Below are 14,215 nucleotides of genomic sequence, written 5' to 3' on the forward strand. Positions count from 1 at the left end.
GGAGAGATGGAATGGGTGGTGTTTCGGATCTGAAGAAGGGTCTCGACCCAAAACATCACCCATTCCTTCTCTCTAGAGATGCTGCCTGTCCCGCTGAGTCACTCCAGCACTCTGTGTGTCTATATTCGTGTGGGTATTGACCTGTTTGAAGGCGGCCAGTGTATGTGTGTATGTATGTGTGTCCGGGCTCTGGTCCGTCTACAGCGGGGCATTGACCTGTCCGGGGCCGGGCTCTGGCCCGTCTGGAGCGGGGCATTGACCTGTCCGGGGCCGGGCTCTGGCCCGTCTGGAGCGGGGCATTGACCTGTCCGGGGCCGGGCTCTGGCCCGTCTACAGCGGGGCATTGACCTGTCCTGACCTGACCTGTGCGGGGCCGGGCATTCACTCACTCACTCACCAGTTTCAAGGCGGCCAGCGTGTTCTCTGGGGCATCGTAGCCGGCACCGCGGTGGGCGATGATGGACACACGGCCGCAGGGCCTGAGCACCCGGTGGGCGAGCTCTGTTGGGACGGGCGGGTAGCGGAACAGGTGCAGGGCAGCGAGTAGCACCAGCGCGGTGCCCGGCCCGGAGAGCGGGCGGCCCAGGCTACAGGCAGCGGCCGACAACAGTATCAACACCGCCGACAGGCCGCACAGCACGACCACCTCCATGGTAGCGGCGACCCCCGGCCCGGGCGGCCCCACCTGGCCGGACCACAGGACCCGGGGCGGGGAGTGACCGGCGCGACCGGCGTCTGCGGCGATACAGTAGCCGGCGCCAAGCGGTGAGTGTGTGTGTGTGTGTGTGGGCGGCCCGGCGCTGCTGGGGGCGGGTGTTAGTGGTACCGGGCTGGGCTGGGGGGGAGCGGGGTGCTAGTGGTACCTGGGCTGGGGTGGGAGCGGGGTGCTACTGGGTACGGGCGGGCTGGGGTGGGGTGGGTGGGGTGCTAGTGGTACCGGGCTGGGGTGGGGTGGGAGCTGGGGGGTGCTAGTGGTACCGGGCTGGGGTGGGGGGTGCTAGTGGTACCGGGCTGGGGTGGGGTGGGGGAGCGGGGTACTAGTGGTACCGGGCTGGGGTGGGGTGGGAGCGGGGTGCTAGTGGCACCGGGCCGGGCTGGGCTGGGGTGGGGAGCGGGGTGCTAGTGGTACCGGGCTGGGGGGGGGTGGGAGCGGGGTACGGGGTGCTAGTGGTACCGGGCTGGGGTGGGGTGGGGGGGGGGAGCGGGGTGCTAGTGGTACCGGGCTGGGGGGGGGGTGGGGGGGTGCTAGTGGTACCGGGCTGGGGTGGGGACGGGAGCGGGGTGCTAGTGGTACCCGGGGTGGGGTGGGGTGGGAGCGGGGGGGGTACTGGGGTGGTACCGGCGGGTGGTACCGGGCTGGGCTGGGGTGGGGTGGGGACTGGGCTGGGCTGCTAGTGGTACCGGGCTGGGGTGGGGTGGGAGCGGGCTGCCAGTGGGGGGCGGGTGGGTCCGAACGCCCGGGATCAGCCTCACGTCAGTCGCCGCAACAAAGGGAGGCAGAGCAAACAATGCAGGTCCGGGAGGATCGGAGCTGATCTCCACTCCACGCTCCACACGCTGCAGCGATCAGCGGGACAGGCAGTGTTGTGCTCGGTGTTACAGCGCCCGGTACCCGGCTATACCAGGATGGCATTCAGTTGGAGAGATGCACCAGACTTGACTTACAGCAAGAGGCTGGGACTCCTTCCCTTGGAGTGTAGGAAGCTGAAGGGTGACCTTGAGTTGGACAAGATCATGTGGCCACGGATAAGTGAACGCTTACAGTCTTGTACCCAGGGTAGAGGATTCTAAAACTAGAGGGCCCAGGCTTAAGGTGAGAGGAGAGAGATTTGAGAAGGACATGACGGGGAACTTTTTCACTCGGGGTAGTCGAGTTTGGGTCGAGCTGCCAGAGGAAGCTATAGAAGCGCATACAATAAATACTTTAAAAGACATCTGGACAATCTGAAGAAGGGTCTCGACCGCAACATCACCCATTCCTTCTCTCTAGTGATGCTGCCTGTACCTCTGAGTTACTCCAGCATTTTGTATCCACCTTCGATTTAAAACCAGCATCTGCAGTTCTTTCCTACACATTTTGTCCGCTCCACTGCGAAATCTCCAAGATATATCTACTCCTCTCTCTGGACTGATATATGGATAGGAATGGGACCAGATTGGCATGGCCAAGGTGGGCCGTAGGGCCTGTTTCCATGCTGTACAGCTCTGGTTCTGGTTATCTCGCGCAGGTCGGAGTGAGTAGAGTAGTGATTACATTTTGAAGTGGGCCTTTTTGACCAAGCTGAGGGGATCTAGTTGCTCAATCCCCTTTTTAAACGACTTAACATCGGGAGCAGCGCGTGTGTTGGGTGGTCACCTATTCAATTCCCTCATCGGCCTTGGGTAAGGGGAATATTGGTAGCAAAGTTTATTGAGATTTAGTGAGTTGATGATATAGGGACCGTTATTTTGTCTTGTTTCATGGCTGTTGCTGCTCTGGGATGACGGGAGATTTCATGGTGTGATTTTGTGAATCTCCTTGAGCTCTATGGTATCCCATCTGAGAGAAGTCAGCATATTAATCATGCTTGATTTGCGCTTGTATTCATTACATACAAAGCGGGCTGCTTGGTGTTGTACGTTCTCCAGGGTGATCTTGTTGTTGTTGTTGTTGTTGAAAGGATCCCATACGGCTCCACAATACTCAGATTTGGGCCTGACTAAGGACTTGTAGGCATTCTCTTTGACGGATGTACTACATGCGTGAAAAATTATCTTGAGAAGGCCGAGAGTTCTATTTGCCGTGTTAGACACTTGATCAATATGCGTCGCCCAACTTAAATCTTTGCTTAATTCGACTCCTAGATATGGGTGATGGTCGACAGCAAGCAATGTATGGCTACCCATGTTGTATTCCGATAAATGGTTTAATCTTGTGTGAGACATGCAAGGTATGAAATTTGGTTGTATTGAATGACATCTGCCAGGTTTTTCCTCACTCACAGAGAGCATCCAGATCCTTCTGTAAGGACAAGCTGTCTTCTGTTGTTTTAATTTCTCTATAACTCCGTGACTCTATGGCACTGAATCATTCTCATTGGCTAATCATCCACACAAATCTCATTTACCAACCCATGGACTCTCAGCACAGCCATTCCAGCGCAAATCTTAATTCATTTTAAACGTTTCAGGTTGGGATGGGACTGAATTAAAGTCCTGACCCAAAACGCCAGTCTATTGCCTCCACAGATGTTGCCTGGTCCACTGCTCCACCAACGCTTTGGTTTCTATTCTACAGTGAACGTTGCAGGAGTGGGACCATGCCTGTCCCTTTTCCCACTAGTGCTGTCTGTCCAAGCTGCACAATCTGTTTCTTTTATTTCAGATTTTCTCTGCCTGCAGTGTTGGGATTCCTGATTTCCCGGAGGTCCACTGCTACCCTGTGGTGATCACAACCTATTGCAGCTGGAACTGATGTTAAAAGCTTTACTCTAGGGCACTGAAAAAGCTTTACTGTTCAGTTGATCGATGGCCTCATGAGCCGAGGAGAACAATTCCAGATTTTTGTTTCCCTGTGTAACTGGAGTATTTAATCATTGGTACCATTGTTCTGAATGCCCTCTGCCTCCGCTCCAAGGTCCTGGCATCCTTACCAAAATGTGATGCTCAGTGCGTTGGTGGAATAACGTCAAGGAAATCTAAATTGTCATCACTATTTCAAAAATAAAAGACGACTTTCTCAGCAGGCCAAACCAACCCTGTCCCATCTATTTACAGTACTCAGCAGGTTTTGATCTAGTACAAATATGCAGAGATCCGAATGCCGTTGGTTAGTATGGGGCTCCTTATTCTACATTTAAACATGAGGAATCTGGCTATCTCACTCTTTGTCCTTTCCAAAGCCAGCACATCTACCAAGGTGCAATAACCAGAACTGCCCAATGTAGTTGACTAATCAATTCATTGCCACGCCGTGGAACCTCCTGAGGACCACGAATCTCAGGATCTCGTTAACTTAACTTTTGCCAAAACTGCAGGTGAAACTTTATGTCCTGTTCACTGCCATAATGTCAGTGAAACTCCAGACAAATGGCACAATGATAATCACAATGATTTTCGGTGTTTCTACAGCTTTTGTGTAGATTATGGAGGAACATTTATTTCTCAGCTATGGTAATCCATTACATTGTCTTTGTGTATACAACAAGCAATTCTAAAATAATTAGTTGCTTCTCCTGTCTAATATACTGTAGTTATTAACCACTTCTCCTTCCTATACATTATCACCTCAACCACATTATGCGCCTGTTCACTATTCAAATTCCATCTATTTAACCTGCCTGTGCCTTTTTTCATTATTCTTCACAAGTTACAGGAGTAGAATTATTCCATTTGGCCCATTGATTTCACTCCGCCAATCAATCATGGCTGATCTCTGCCTCCTAATCCAATTTTCCTGCCTTGTCCCCATAACCCTTGACACCCGTTCTAATCAAGTTCTGCCCTAAACGCTGAAACATCCCCACATTTGAAGCGTTTTTCTCAGATTTCCATTTCCAGATAATTTTTGCACGTGTCATCCACAATGTCCATGATAATGGACACCGAATGATCCTGTTAATCACTCTGTTGCCATATCATTATATTTCTTCTGCATGTGATGATTTCTGGCACACTTAACTAGTCTTCGCCCCAAGGTGTAAACCAAGCACTGTGTAATATTGTCCCAATATTGTGACACTTCTCAATTTAAAACTAAGTCCCTTGGTTCTTCATTCTCCTATCCTGGGTGAAAGACAATGTGCATTTACCCTATCTATTCTCCTGTTATGCACCTCTATATCACCCCTCATCCTCCTGCACTCTGAGGAATAAAGTCCTTGCTTTCCCAATCTCCCTGTGGCTCAGGCCCTCAAGTCTTGGCAACATCCTTGTAAAACTCTGCACTCTTTCCAACTGAATGGCATCCTTCCTAACGCAGGGTGACCAAACCTGACAAGATAGTCAAAGTGTGGCCTCACCAACATCTGATACAACTGAAACGTAATGTACCAAATCACTTTCTGATGATGGCCAGTGTGCTAATAGCCTTCTTGGTCATCCTACCTACGTACTGCACTACTCTCAAAGTGTACTTGTATTCCAGGTCCCTCTGTTCTACTGGGAGATCAAGTTGTTCAGAAACCGAAGATAGACACAAAATGCTGGAGTAACTCAGCGGGACAGGCAGCATCTCTGGAGAGAAGAAATGGGTGATGTTTCGGGTCGAGACCCTAGTTGTTCAGTGTACATTAAGTCAGTTTAATGGCAGCATTGTACGGTGCCTTGAAACATTGCCTTGCTAGTCCACCGTGTGGTTATTAACCCAATCAAATTGATTTTCAATGAGATACAATTATTGTACTTTAAAAACGCGGTGGTCTCTGTAAAATTGTACACAGTTCACACATGTGATCCTTTGTACGTTGGCCATTGACATAAATCACCTGAGGGTGCACTTGGCTACTCACGGCAGACGCTGCCTCATGCTTGCCTCAGTCTCCATCCATCCCGGCTGGGAAACACGCATCTTTTGGCAAACCACTGGTCCATATAATGGAAAGGGAACATTTTATGTGAATGGACGAGCGGGGAATGTTTCAACTCAAATCTTCGCTGCCCTTGCCCGTGGAATTGAAGCTTCACCGGGTCACAGGTGGGGCATCATGGCGCGACTTTGCAGCGTTTGCCGGACTGATGAGTGGCGCCGATGGTCATGTGCCAAGTCTCTGGTCTCTGAGCCTGACGTGGGTGGCGGCGGGGGCGGCGGCTCTGGGTTGTGGATCACCCCCAGGGTAGACAAAAGTGCTGGAGAAATTCAGCGAAAGGGTTTCATAGAAGACACAGAAATTAGGTGCAGGAGTAGGCCATTCGCCCCTTTGAGCCTGCACTGCCATTCAATATGATCATGGCTGATCATCCAACTCAGTATCCCGTACCTGCCTTCTCTCCATACCCCCTGATCCCTTTAGCCACAAGGGCCACATCTAACTCCCTCTTAAATATATCCAATTAACTGGCCTCAACTACCTTCTGTGGCAGAGAATTCCACAGATTCACCACTCTCTGTGTAAAAAATGATTTTCTCATCTCGGTCCTAAAAGACTTCCCTCTTATCCTTAAACTGTGACCCCTAGTTCTGGACTTCCCCAACATCGGGAATAATCTTCCTGCATCTAGCCTGTCCAACCCCTTAAGAATTTTGTAAGTTTCTATAAGATCCCCCCTCAATCTCCTAAATTCTAGCGTGTACAAGCCGAGTCTATCCAGTCTTTCTTCATAAGACAGTCCTGCCATCCCAGGAATCAGTCTGTTGAACCGTCTCTGCACTCCCTCTATGGCAATAATGTCCTTCCTCAGATTTGGAGACCAAAACTGTACGCAATACTCCAGGTGTGGTCTCACCAAGACCCTGTACAACTGCAGTAGAACCTCCCTGCTCCTATACTCAAACCCTTTTGCTATGAATGCTAACATACCATTCGCTTTCTTCACTGCCTGCTGCACCTGCATGCCTACTTTCAATGACTGGTGTACCATGACACCCAGGTCTCGTTGCATCTCCTCTTTTCCTAATCGGCTACCATTCAGATAATAGTCTGCTTTCCCGTTTTTGCCTCCAAAGTGGATAACCTCACATTTATCCACATTATACTGCACCTGCCATGCATTTGCCCACTCACCCAGCCTATTCAAGTCACCTTGCTTGTAGCCTCCTCACAGCTAACACTGCCCCCCAGCTTTGTGTCATCCGCAGACTTGGAGATGTTGCATTCAATTCCCTAATCCAAATCATTAATCCAGACGTTTCGGCCCGAAACGTCACCTATTCCTTCGCTCTATAGATGCTGCTGTACCCGCTGTGGATCACCCGAGGGCGGGCGGGCGGTCACCAGGGTAACGGCGCTAGGCCCCGTCGCGACCCGGAAGTGTGTCCGTTATCCAATGGGAGGCGGCGCTGGTTGCCAGGTGACGTGGGGCGGTTTGAGCGGCGGCAATGGCGGGAGCGGGGCCTAGTGTGGAGAGAGCGGGGCTGTGAGAGAGAGCAGGACCTAGTGTGGAGCTGTGAGTGTGAGAGAGAGCGGGGCCCAGTGTGGAGCTGTGAGTGTGGGAGGGGCCCAGTGTGGAGCTGTGAGTGTGTGAGAGAGCGGGGCCTAGTGTGGAGCTGTGATGAGTGTGAGAGATAGAGAGGGACCTAGTGTGGAGCTGTGAGTGTGTGAGATAGAGAGGGACCTAGTGTGGAGCTGTGAGAGAAGGGCCTAGTGTGGAGCTGTGAGAGAGCGGGGCCCAGTGTGGAGCTGTGAGAGAGCGGGGCCCAGTGTGGAGCTGTGAGAGAGCGGGGCCCAGTGTGGAGCTGTGAGAGCGGGGCCGTGAGGGGTCGGACCTGAGACCGCGGCCGGGGCTGACTGACTTGGGCTGAGGGATCCACAGGCCGACGCTGCTCGACAAGACTGGCCGGCGGTCGGGCCCGGCTGCGAGCCGCCGCACGGTAGCCGAGATCGGTGAGTCTACACCCGCGGGCCCGCTGCCGACACCCAGCCTCCGTAAGTTTGCGGTGCTCTCTTCACACTGACGCGGCTGACACCGGGCCTACACCCGCAGCGCAGCTCTTGTATGTGTGTGTGTGTGTGTGTCAGGCCGGCCGTGTAAGAAAGGCTCCTCATAGAGTCACATAGAGTGGACACAGACTCTTGGGCCCGCACTGACCAACATGTCTCACCTCCCCGCGTTTGGCCCATATCCCTCTAAACCTGTTAGTGTATATGTCCAAATGCAGCTTAGAGGTTGCGACAGTCCCAGCCTCAACTACCTCCTCTGACAGCCTGTTCCATACACCCCCAACCTTTATATGATAAAAACGTTACCCCACATGTTCCTATCATATCTCTCCCTCCCCCTTAAACCTATATATTTTGGTTCTTGATTTCCTCTACTCTGTGCAAAAGACTAAATGTGTTTAGTCGATCTATTCCCCTCATGATTTTGTACACCTCTATAAGAGAAACATAGAAAAATAGGTTGCAGGAGTAGGCCAGTCAAGGCTCTTTCCTTGACCCCAGTTACTTATAGTAATGACAATAAATGCGACTGCTTTTAGAAGCAGTGACGAGAAAAATTATAAGGAAGAATAAAAATGTCAGAACTTTGAAGAAATGCTTTATAGTGTCTTCATTATACAGGATATTATGAACAGGAAAGTGTGGAGAATTAATTTATATTAATGAAAACAAACGGAGATGATGTTTATAGGACTGAAAGGTGGCTGGCTGGTCCCTTGAAATGTGTTGATATATGTCTTGGCTTTGAGAGATGTTGGTGCATTTGTTTTGAATTCACAGAATTAGAACGTATCATGGTTCCAATAGATTGGGATGTAACAAATAACCTGCTGGGCAAGGAGCAAATGGGACAAATAAACTAAACTAAGCATAGAATTTGTAGCATAGTAAGTATTTAAATTTAAATATAGAATTGAAGTTTTACTTAGTGTTGCTTTGTTGTCGGCCTGACAGCAACCTCAGTTTTAAAACATTATTCAAAAGCAATAAAGTGAGAATCCATCTTACCAAAGAAGAATTTGGATATTTATACATTATTCTGTTTGCAAAGTTTTTTCAAATATAAATCTCAAATTTTCAACTTTCATAGTAACATTATATATCTTTATTTACAAGCAGTTACTTTTTGTAAATTATCCTTTAGCATAAGGTCTCCTTAATTCTAGCTGTGGTATATTAGTGTTGTATTGCTGGATTATTTGGATGATGGTTAGAATTTTTGTAACCTATAATGTATTTCTCTTCACAGCTGTTGCACAAACAATTAGTGGGTAACAATGGAAGATTATGAAGAGTTCTGTAAGAAGCATTTAGTCATGATTCAGTCTAAGATGGTAACAAATGAAGTTCCACCATCAGCTTGCCAAGAAAGCGTCTCTGTTCTCTGCTTCCATGGGGTAGCTGTACTCTCTCCTCTGGTAAATTCGATTTTTACACCTTGGGGGTGGGGGGGAATGAGACACAAAACAGATTAGATATCATAGGTTATATAAAACAAATCATGTGCTGATTATATTTTGAGTTCTCTAGGAAGTTAATTGCTCAATCTAAGCTCTGTGCATGGGAAGGAGGAAGGAGGAGGAGGTAGGTGTACTTGTTTAGTGACTCGTATGGCAGCTGATCATGGGTGATTGAAGAGTGGACCAAAGTGTTTAAGAAGGAATGGTCTATTGGAATGCTGTAAGGTGGGAGAAGGAATGCATGTTTGGTGATGGCTAAAGAATACCTAATAGACATTGAAGGAGTGCAAGGATACTGTTGGATTTCTGTGTACAAGGGAAACATTTAGCGTAAAGGCTCATCTGCCCCTCTGCTTCCAGAGCAGGTTGGTGAGGCTGGGCACCAAAGGTCTGACATTAGATCCAGGATGTTCTAACCCAATGCATTTTGACCAAACACAAGTGCCGCTGCGTTTGTGTACTGCGGTGGATAAAATGCTTACAAATCCTAAATATCACATGATGTCTAATGTGTTGTATTTATTTGTCCGAGCACTTTGTAAGCATGAATGGGGCGTCTTTAAACATGTAAATGCCTTTGGCACAATAGTTAATCATAAGCTTTTGAGGGACTCATTGGCTGTTGAGGTTAAGCTGGTTAATTGATCACCTTGCTGCGGCTTCAAGTTACTCATCACCCAACAAACGGACCGAAAACGTTGTTATCACAATACAAGCTGCCTGTATGTTTTCAGATTTGGTAAGCCTGGACATTTGAAAGTGTATTGTTTTAGTGAGGTACAGCTCTGCTGCAAACTGCTTGTAAAATGCCCGGTTGCATTAAGCTAGTGTTGTTTTTCTAGATGAATACTGAAAGAAAACTGGAGATGCAGCAATACAGACAGAAAGCTGTGGAATTGGAGGTTGGTCGGTACAAAGCAAGAAAAAGTGCCTTGCTTACCCGTGTGGGGAAGAAATTATTGAAAACGTACAGGTTGGTTATTTTGCTTCTGTTTCTGACAATGAATTTTAAATTGAATTTAAAATGCCAGCTCTAAATCAGGAGGTTGTGTAGATTTCATTCCAAACTAAGGTAGACACAATATGCTGGAGTAACTCAGTGGCAGCATCTCTGGAAAGAAGGAATGGGTGATATTTCGGGTTAGGTCAATTCCTCTCTCAGAGATGATTCTTCTTCTTCTTGCGTTTGGCTTGCACAGCCTAAAGTTGTGGGACAACTTGTTCTATTTGATCTTATTTGATTGTGCATGCCGGGTTGATTGCATTCGTCGAAACAAGGCGAACCACGTGAAGGTTGCAATCTTCCACCCCTACAGAGATGCTGCCTTACTCAGACGCTGATTTACTCCAGCATTTTATGTCTACCTTCAATTTAAACCAGCATCTGCAGTTCTTTCTTACACATATAATTTCAAACTAATTGGCTGTGGGAATTCTGACTTATTGTTAGCATTTTCTCTACAAGTAAATGTTTTGCATCATTCGTGAACAATGTGGTAATAACTGCTGAATGAGTGAAGCCCACCGAGTCGTGGGTTCAAACCACTCTTGTTCGCATCATGGAAACTTCAATGCAACGTAGTGCTGGGGAAACTTGCTGGCTCTTTCAATAAGGTGTTGCTCTCAATTCTTTTGGATTCAAAAGATGGTGTGTTTTTTGAGTTCTGGTGTCTTAGTCTTTTCTTTTAATTATTAAGCAATGTAGGTGATCTGATCACTTATTTCATAGTGGACATAATTTGACTGGATTTGTTGATTTGTTTGAAAAGAGTTGGTTGATGCTTGGTATTGAACCTGTTCTTCCAGTGCAATAATGTTACGTCGTGTGTCATTACAAAATGTGTAGGGACCACAGGATAGCAGACTAAATTGGTGCTGAGGATGATAATTTGCACCAGTGAATAAATTAACTGAGCCTTATGCATTTTATTATCAATATTACTTTTTTTTTAAATCTGCAACTCAGATTGTTGGAATCTTATCCCACTAAATCTGTTTTTGAGTGTTTTTGGACGATGATATTTTCTGCAGTTTTTAAATTTCTAAGTTTTACTTGAAGAATATGAAATATTGATATGGCAATTGAATATTAAACCAGAATAAAATGCAGGTTGTAAAATCTCAATTGTATTACAACATAACAATGCTGCTTAAAACATAGATCTTTGACGTGTCCTCTTGTCCCCTGAGGCTCTAAGTGTTGTCTGATGCAAGTTCCCTGTTATGTAGCAAAACTGAGGCCCCAGACTTGTGCAAAGACTTCTTCCATCATCATGTTCACTCACATGTCCTCTGAACATAGTACAGATTGTGGACTTGCTATTGGAGAAACATTGTTAAATTGATAGTGTAACTCCACAGGCCATGATGGAAGAGGTGAATCCTTGGGTCCGTGGATGAAGTGCTAATCAAGGGGATTATTTATTCTAGAAACATAGAAAAATAGGTGCATTCGGCCCTTCGAGCCAGCACCGCCATTCAATATGATAATGGCTGATCATCTAAAACAAAGGTTTCCAACCTGGGGTAAATTTTGCCTCCCCAGGGGGTAAATTTGTTGATTCTGGATATGTACATATTTTTTCTCATTGACTGACTGTGATTGGTTCTGGTATACCGACCGGTATCTGTTCATCATTAGTTGTTCATAAATAAGTGAAATAACATTGTTATGTGCTATTAAAGTTTCCTGAGGTAAAAGGAACAAAAACGGTTGTGAGTCCCTGATCTTAAATCAATGCCCCGTTCCTGTTTTTCCCCGATATCCCTTGATTCCTTATTCTCGATTGTATCAAGAAGCTTATGTTTTGGGGTGACACTTGTCCAGACGTTGGAACGTATTCAATCGTGTAATAGTGTCCTTCCCGGTGAGATGCTGGGAAATAAGAACAAACGTTGTGGTGTTGATTATGGCAGATCATTGTATAGATTGCTTTGTTGTGGGTGTTGTCTGAGAAGTACTTGCATGGCTTAAATGATACTTACATTTAATCAATCCCAGCTCCTTGTCCAGTTTTTATCGCATGGACAATTATTAGTAAATCAATGTCTGAAGAATTGTTAGTGAAGCTGGTCAATGTGCCAAGCATCAATCCGTTCATGATGGGTGGAAGATCATTCATCAAACGGTTTCTTCATGCCTAATATGTCACTGGCCATTGAAGTATTTTCCTCCGATCTCCATTTCCTCCACTCGTATTTTGCACGTTTTACTACTTCATTCACTCATATTGATTTCAATAGTAATCATTGTCACTTTGCTTTTGGAGTTGGGCTTTGAAATAAAGGCTGCAATTAGATTTGTATTGTGTTGGAAACTGAAAATAGCGTGCATGTTACTTGAGTACAGTGCAGGTAATTTGCACTATATGTTCCAGGAGCGAATGTAGGCAAACTGGATTCATGTAGATGGATAAAAAGGCATACAGTGCCCTCCATAATGTTTGGGTCAAAGACTCATCATTTATTTATTTGACACTGTACTCCACAATTTGAGATTTGTAATAGAAAACATCACATGTGGTTAAAGTGCACATTGTCAGATTTTAATAAAGGCCATTTTTACACATTTTGGTTTCACCATGTAGAAATTACAGCTGTGTTTATACATACTCCCCCTATTTCAGGGCACCATAATGTTTGGGACACATGGCTTCACAGGTGTTAGTAATTGCTCAGGAGTGTTTAAATGCCTCCTTAATAGAATAGAATAGAATAGTTTCTTTATTGTCATTGTAACATGGACCATGTACAACGAAATTTAAAATGTCAGCCAGTCAGTGCAGCATTCAAACATTTCTAAAAGCTAACGATACATACACGGTAAAATAATAAAGATAAACAACTAAATAAATATCACGAACACAGCAGGTATAAGAGAGCAGGTATAAGAGAGCTCTCAGCACCTAGTCTTTCCTCCAATCACCTTTGGAAACTTTTATTGCTGTTTATCAACATGAGGACCAAAGTTGTGCCAATGAAAGTCAAAGAAGCCATTATGAGACTGAGAAACGAGATTAAAACTGTTAGTCATCAGCCAAACCTTAGGCTTACCAAAATCAACAGTTTGGAACATCATTAAGAAGAAAGAGAGCACTGGTGATCTTAGTAATCGCAGGCCAAGGAAGACCTCCACAGCTGATGACAGAAGAATTCTCTCCATAATAAAACAAAATCCCCAAACACATGTCCGACAGATCAGAAACACTTTTCATGAGTCAGGTGTGGATTTGTCAATGACCACTGTCCGCAGAAGACTTCATGGTCAGAAATACAGAGGCTACACTGCAAGATGCAAACCACTGGTTAGCTGCAACAATAGGATGGCCAGGTTACAGTTTGCCAAGAAGTACTTAAAAGAGCAACCACAGTTCTGGGAAAAGGCCTTGTGGACAGATGAGACAAAGATGAACTTGTATCAGTGATGACCAGAGCAAAGTATTGAGGAGAGAAGGAACTGCCCAAGATCCAAAGCATACCACCTCATGTGTGAAACACAGTGGTGGGGGGCGTTATGGCCTGGTCATGTATGGCTGCTGAAGGTACTGGCTCACTTTTCGTCATTGATGATACAACTGCTGATGGTGGTAGCATAATGAATTCTGAAGTGTAGAGACACATCCTATCTGCTCAAGTTCAAACAAATGTTCAAAACTCATTGACTGGCGGTTCATTCTACAGCAAGACAATGATCCCAAACATACTGTTAAAGCAACAAAGGAGTTTTTCAAAGCTAAAAAATGACCAATTCTAAGTCAATCACCCAATCTGAACCCAATTGAGCATGCATTTTGTATGCTGAAGAGAAAATTAAAGGGGACTAGCCTGGCAGAGCATCACCAGAGAAGACACCCAGCAACTGATGATGTCCATGATGATGAATACATTCCTTTACATGACATTGCTGTGTGCCAAACATTATGGCACCCTGAAATGGGGGGACTATGTAGAAACACTGCTGTAATTTCTACATGGTGAAACCAAAATGTATAAAAATGGCCTTTATTAAAATCTGACAATGTGCACTTTAACCACATGTGATATTTTTTTCTATTACAAATCTCAAATTGTGGAGTACAGTCAAATAAATAAATGATGGGTCTTTGTCCCAAACATTATGGAGGGCAGTGTATCTTGAGGTTCCTATTGGTGATGTCGTTCATTGTCGGCAAATCCTGG

The 14,215-nt window shown here is 46.1% G+C and overlaps 2 protein-coding genes across 3 annotated transcripts in view; one reads left to right on the forward strand and one right to left on the reverse strand.

Annotated features, from left to right (window-relative positions):
* The window catches only part of gde1 (glycerophosphodiester phosphodiesterase 1), a 21,356-nt gene extending 14,765 nt beyond the window's left edge, over positions 1-6,591 (reverse strand). The window contains exon 1 of one of the 2 annotated variants that reach the window (XM_055650954.1): positions 5,490-6,591. Coding sequence is in view for 1 of the 2 variants with exons in the window: in XM_055650953.1 (XP_055506928.1) it covers positions 398-652 (255 nt within the window). In the remaining variant the exon portion in view is untranslated. Of the gene's footprint in view, positions 1-397; positions 827-5,489 lie in introns of those variants that run through there. The other variant, XM_055650953.1, reaches the window with a different exon arrangement.
* The window catches only part of LOC129706606 (centriolar coiled-coil protein of 110 kDa-like), a 25,221-nt gene continuing 14,868 nt past the window's right edge, over positions 3,863-14,215 (forward strand). Inside the window, 4 exon segments of the mRNA XM_055650952.1 lie at positions 3,863-5,231; positions 8,827-8,995; positions 9,880-9,984; positions 9,987-10,010. Of these exon segments, the coding sequence (XP_055506927.1) occupies positions 8,855-8,995; positions 9,880-9,984; positions 9,987-10,010 (270 nt within the window). The 5' untranslated portion in view covers positions 3,863-5,231; positions 8,827-8,854.

This window comes from Leucoraja erinacea, chromosome 20 (genome assembly GCF_028641065.1).
Source record: "Leucoraja erinacea ecotype New England chromosome 20, Leri_hhj_1, whole genome shotgun sequence".
In the NCBI taxonomy this organism is placed as follows: Eukaryota; Metazoa; Chordata; class Chondrichthyes; order Rajiformes; family Rajidae; genus Leucoraja; species Leucoraja erinaceus.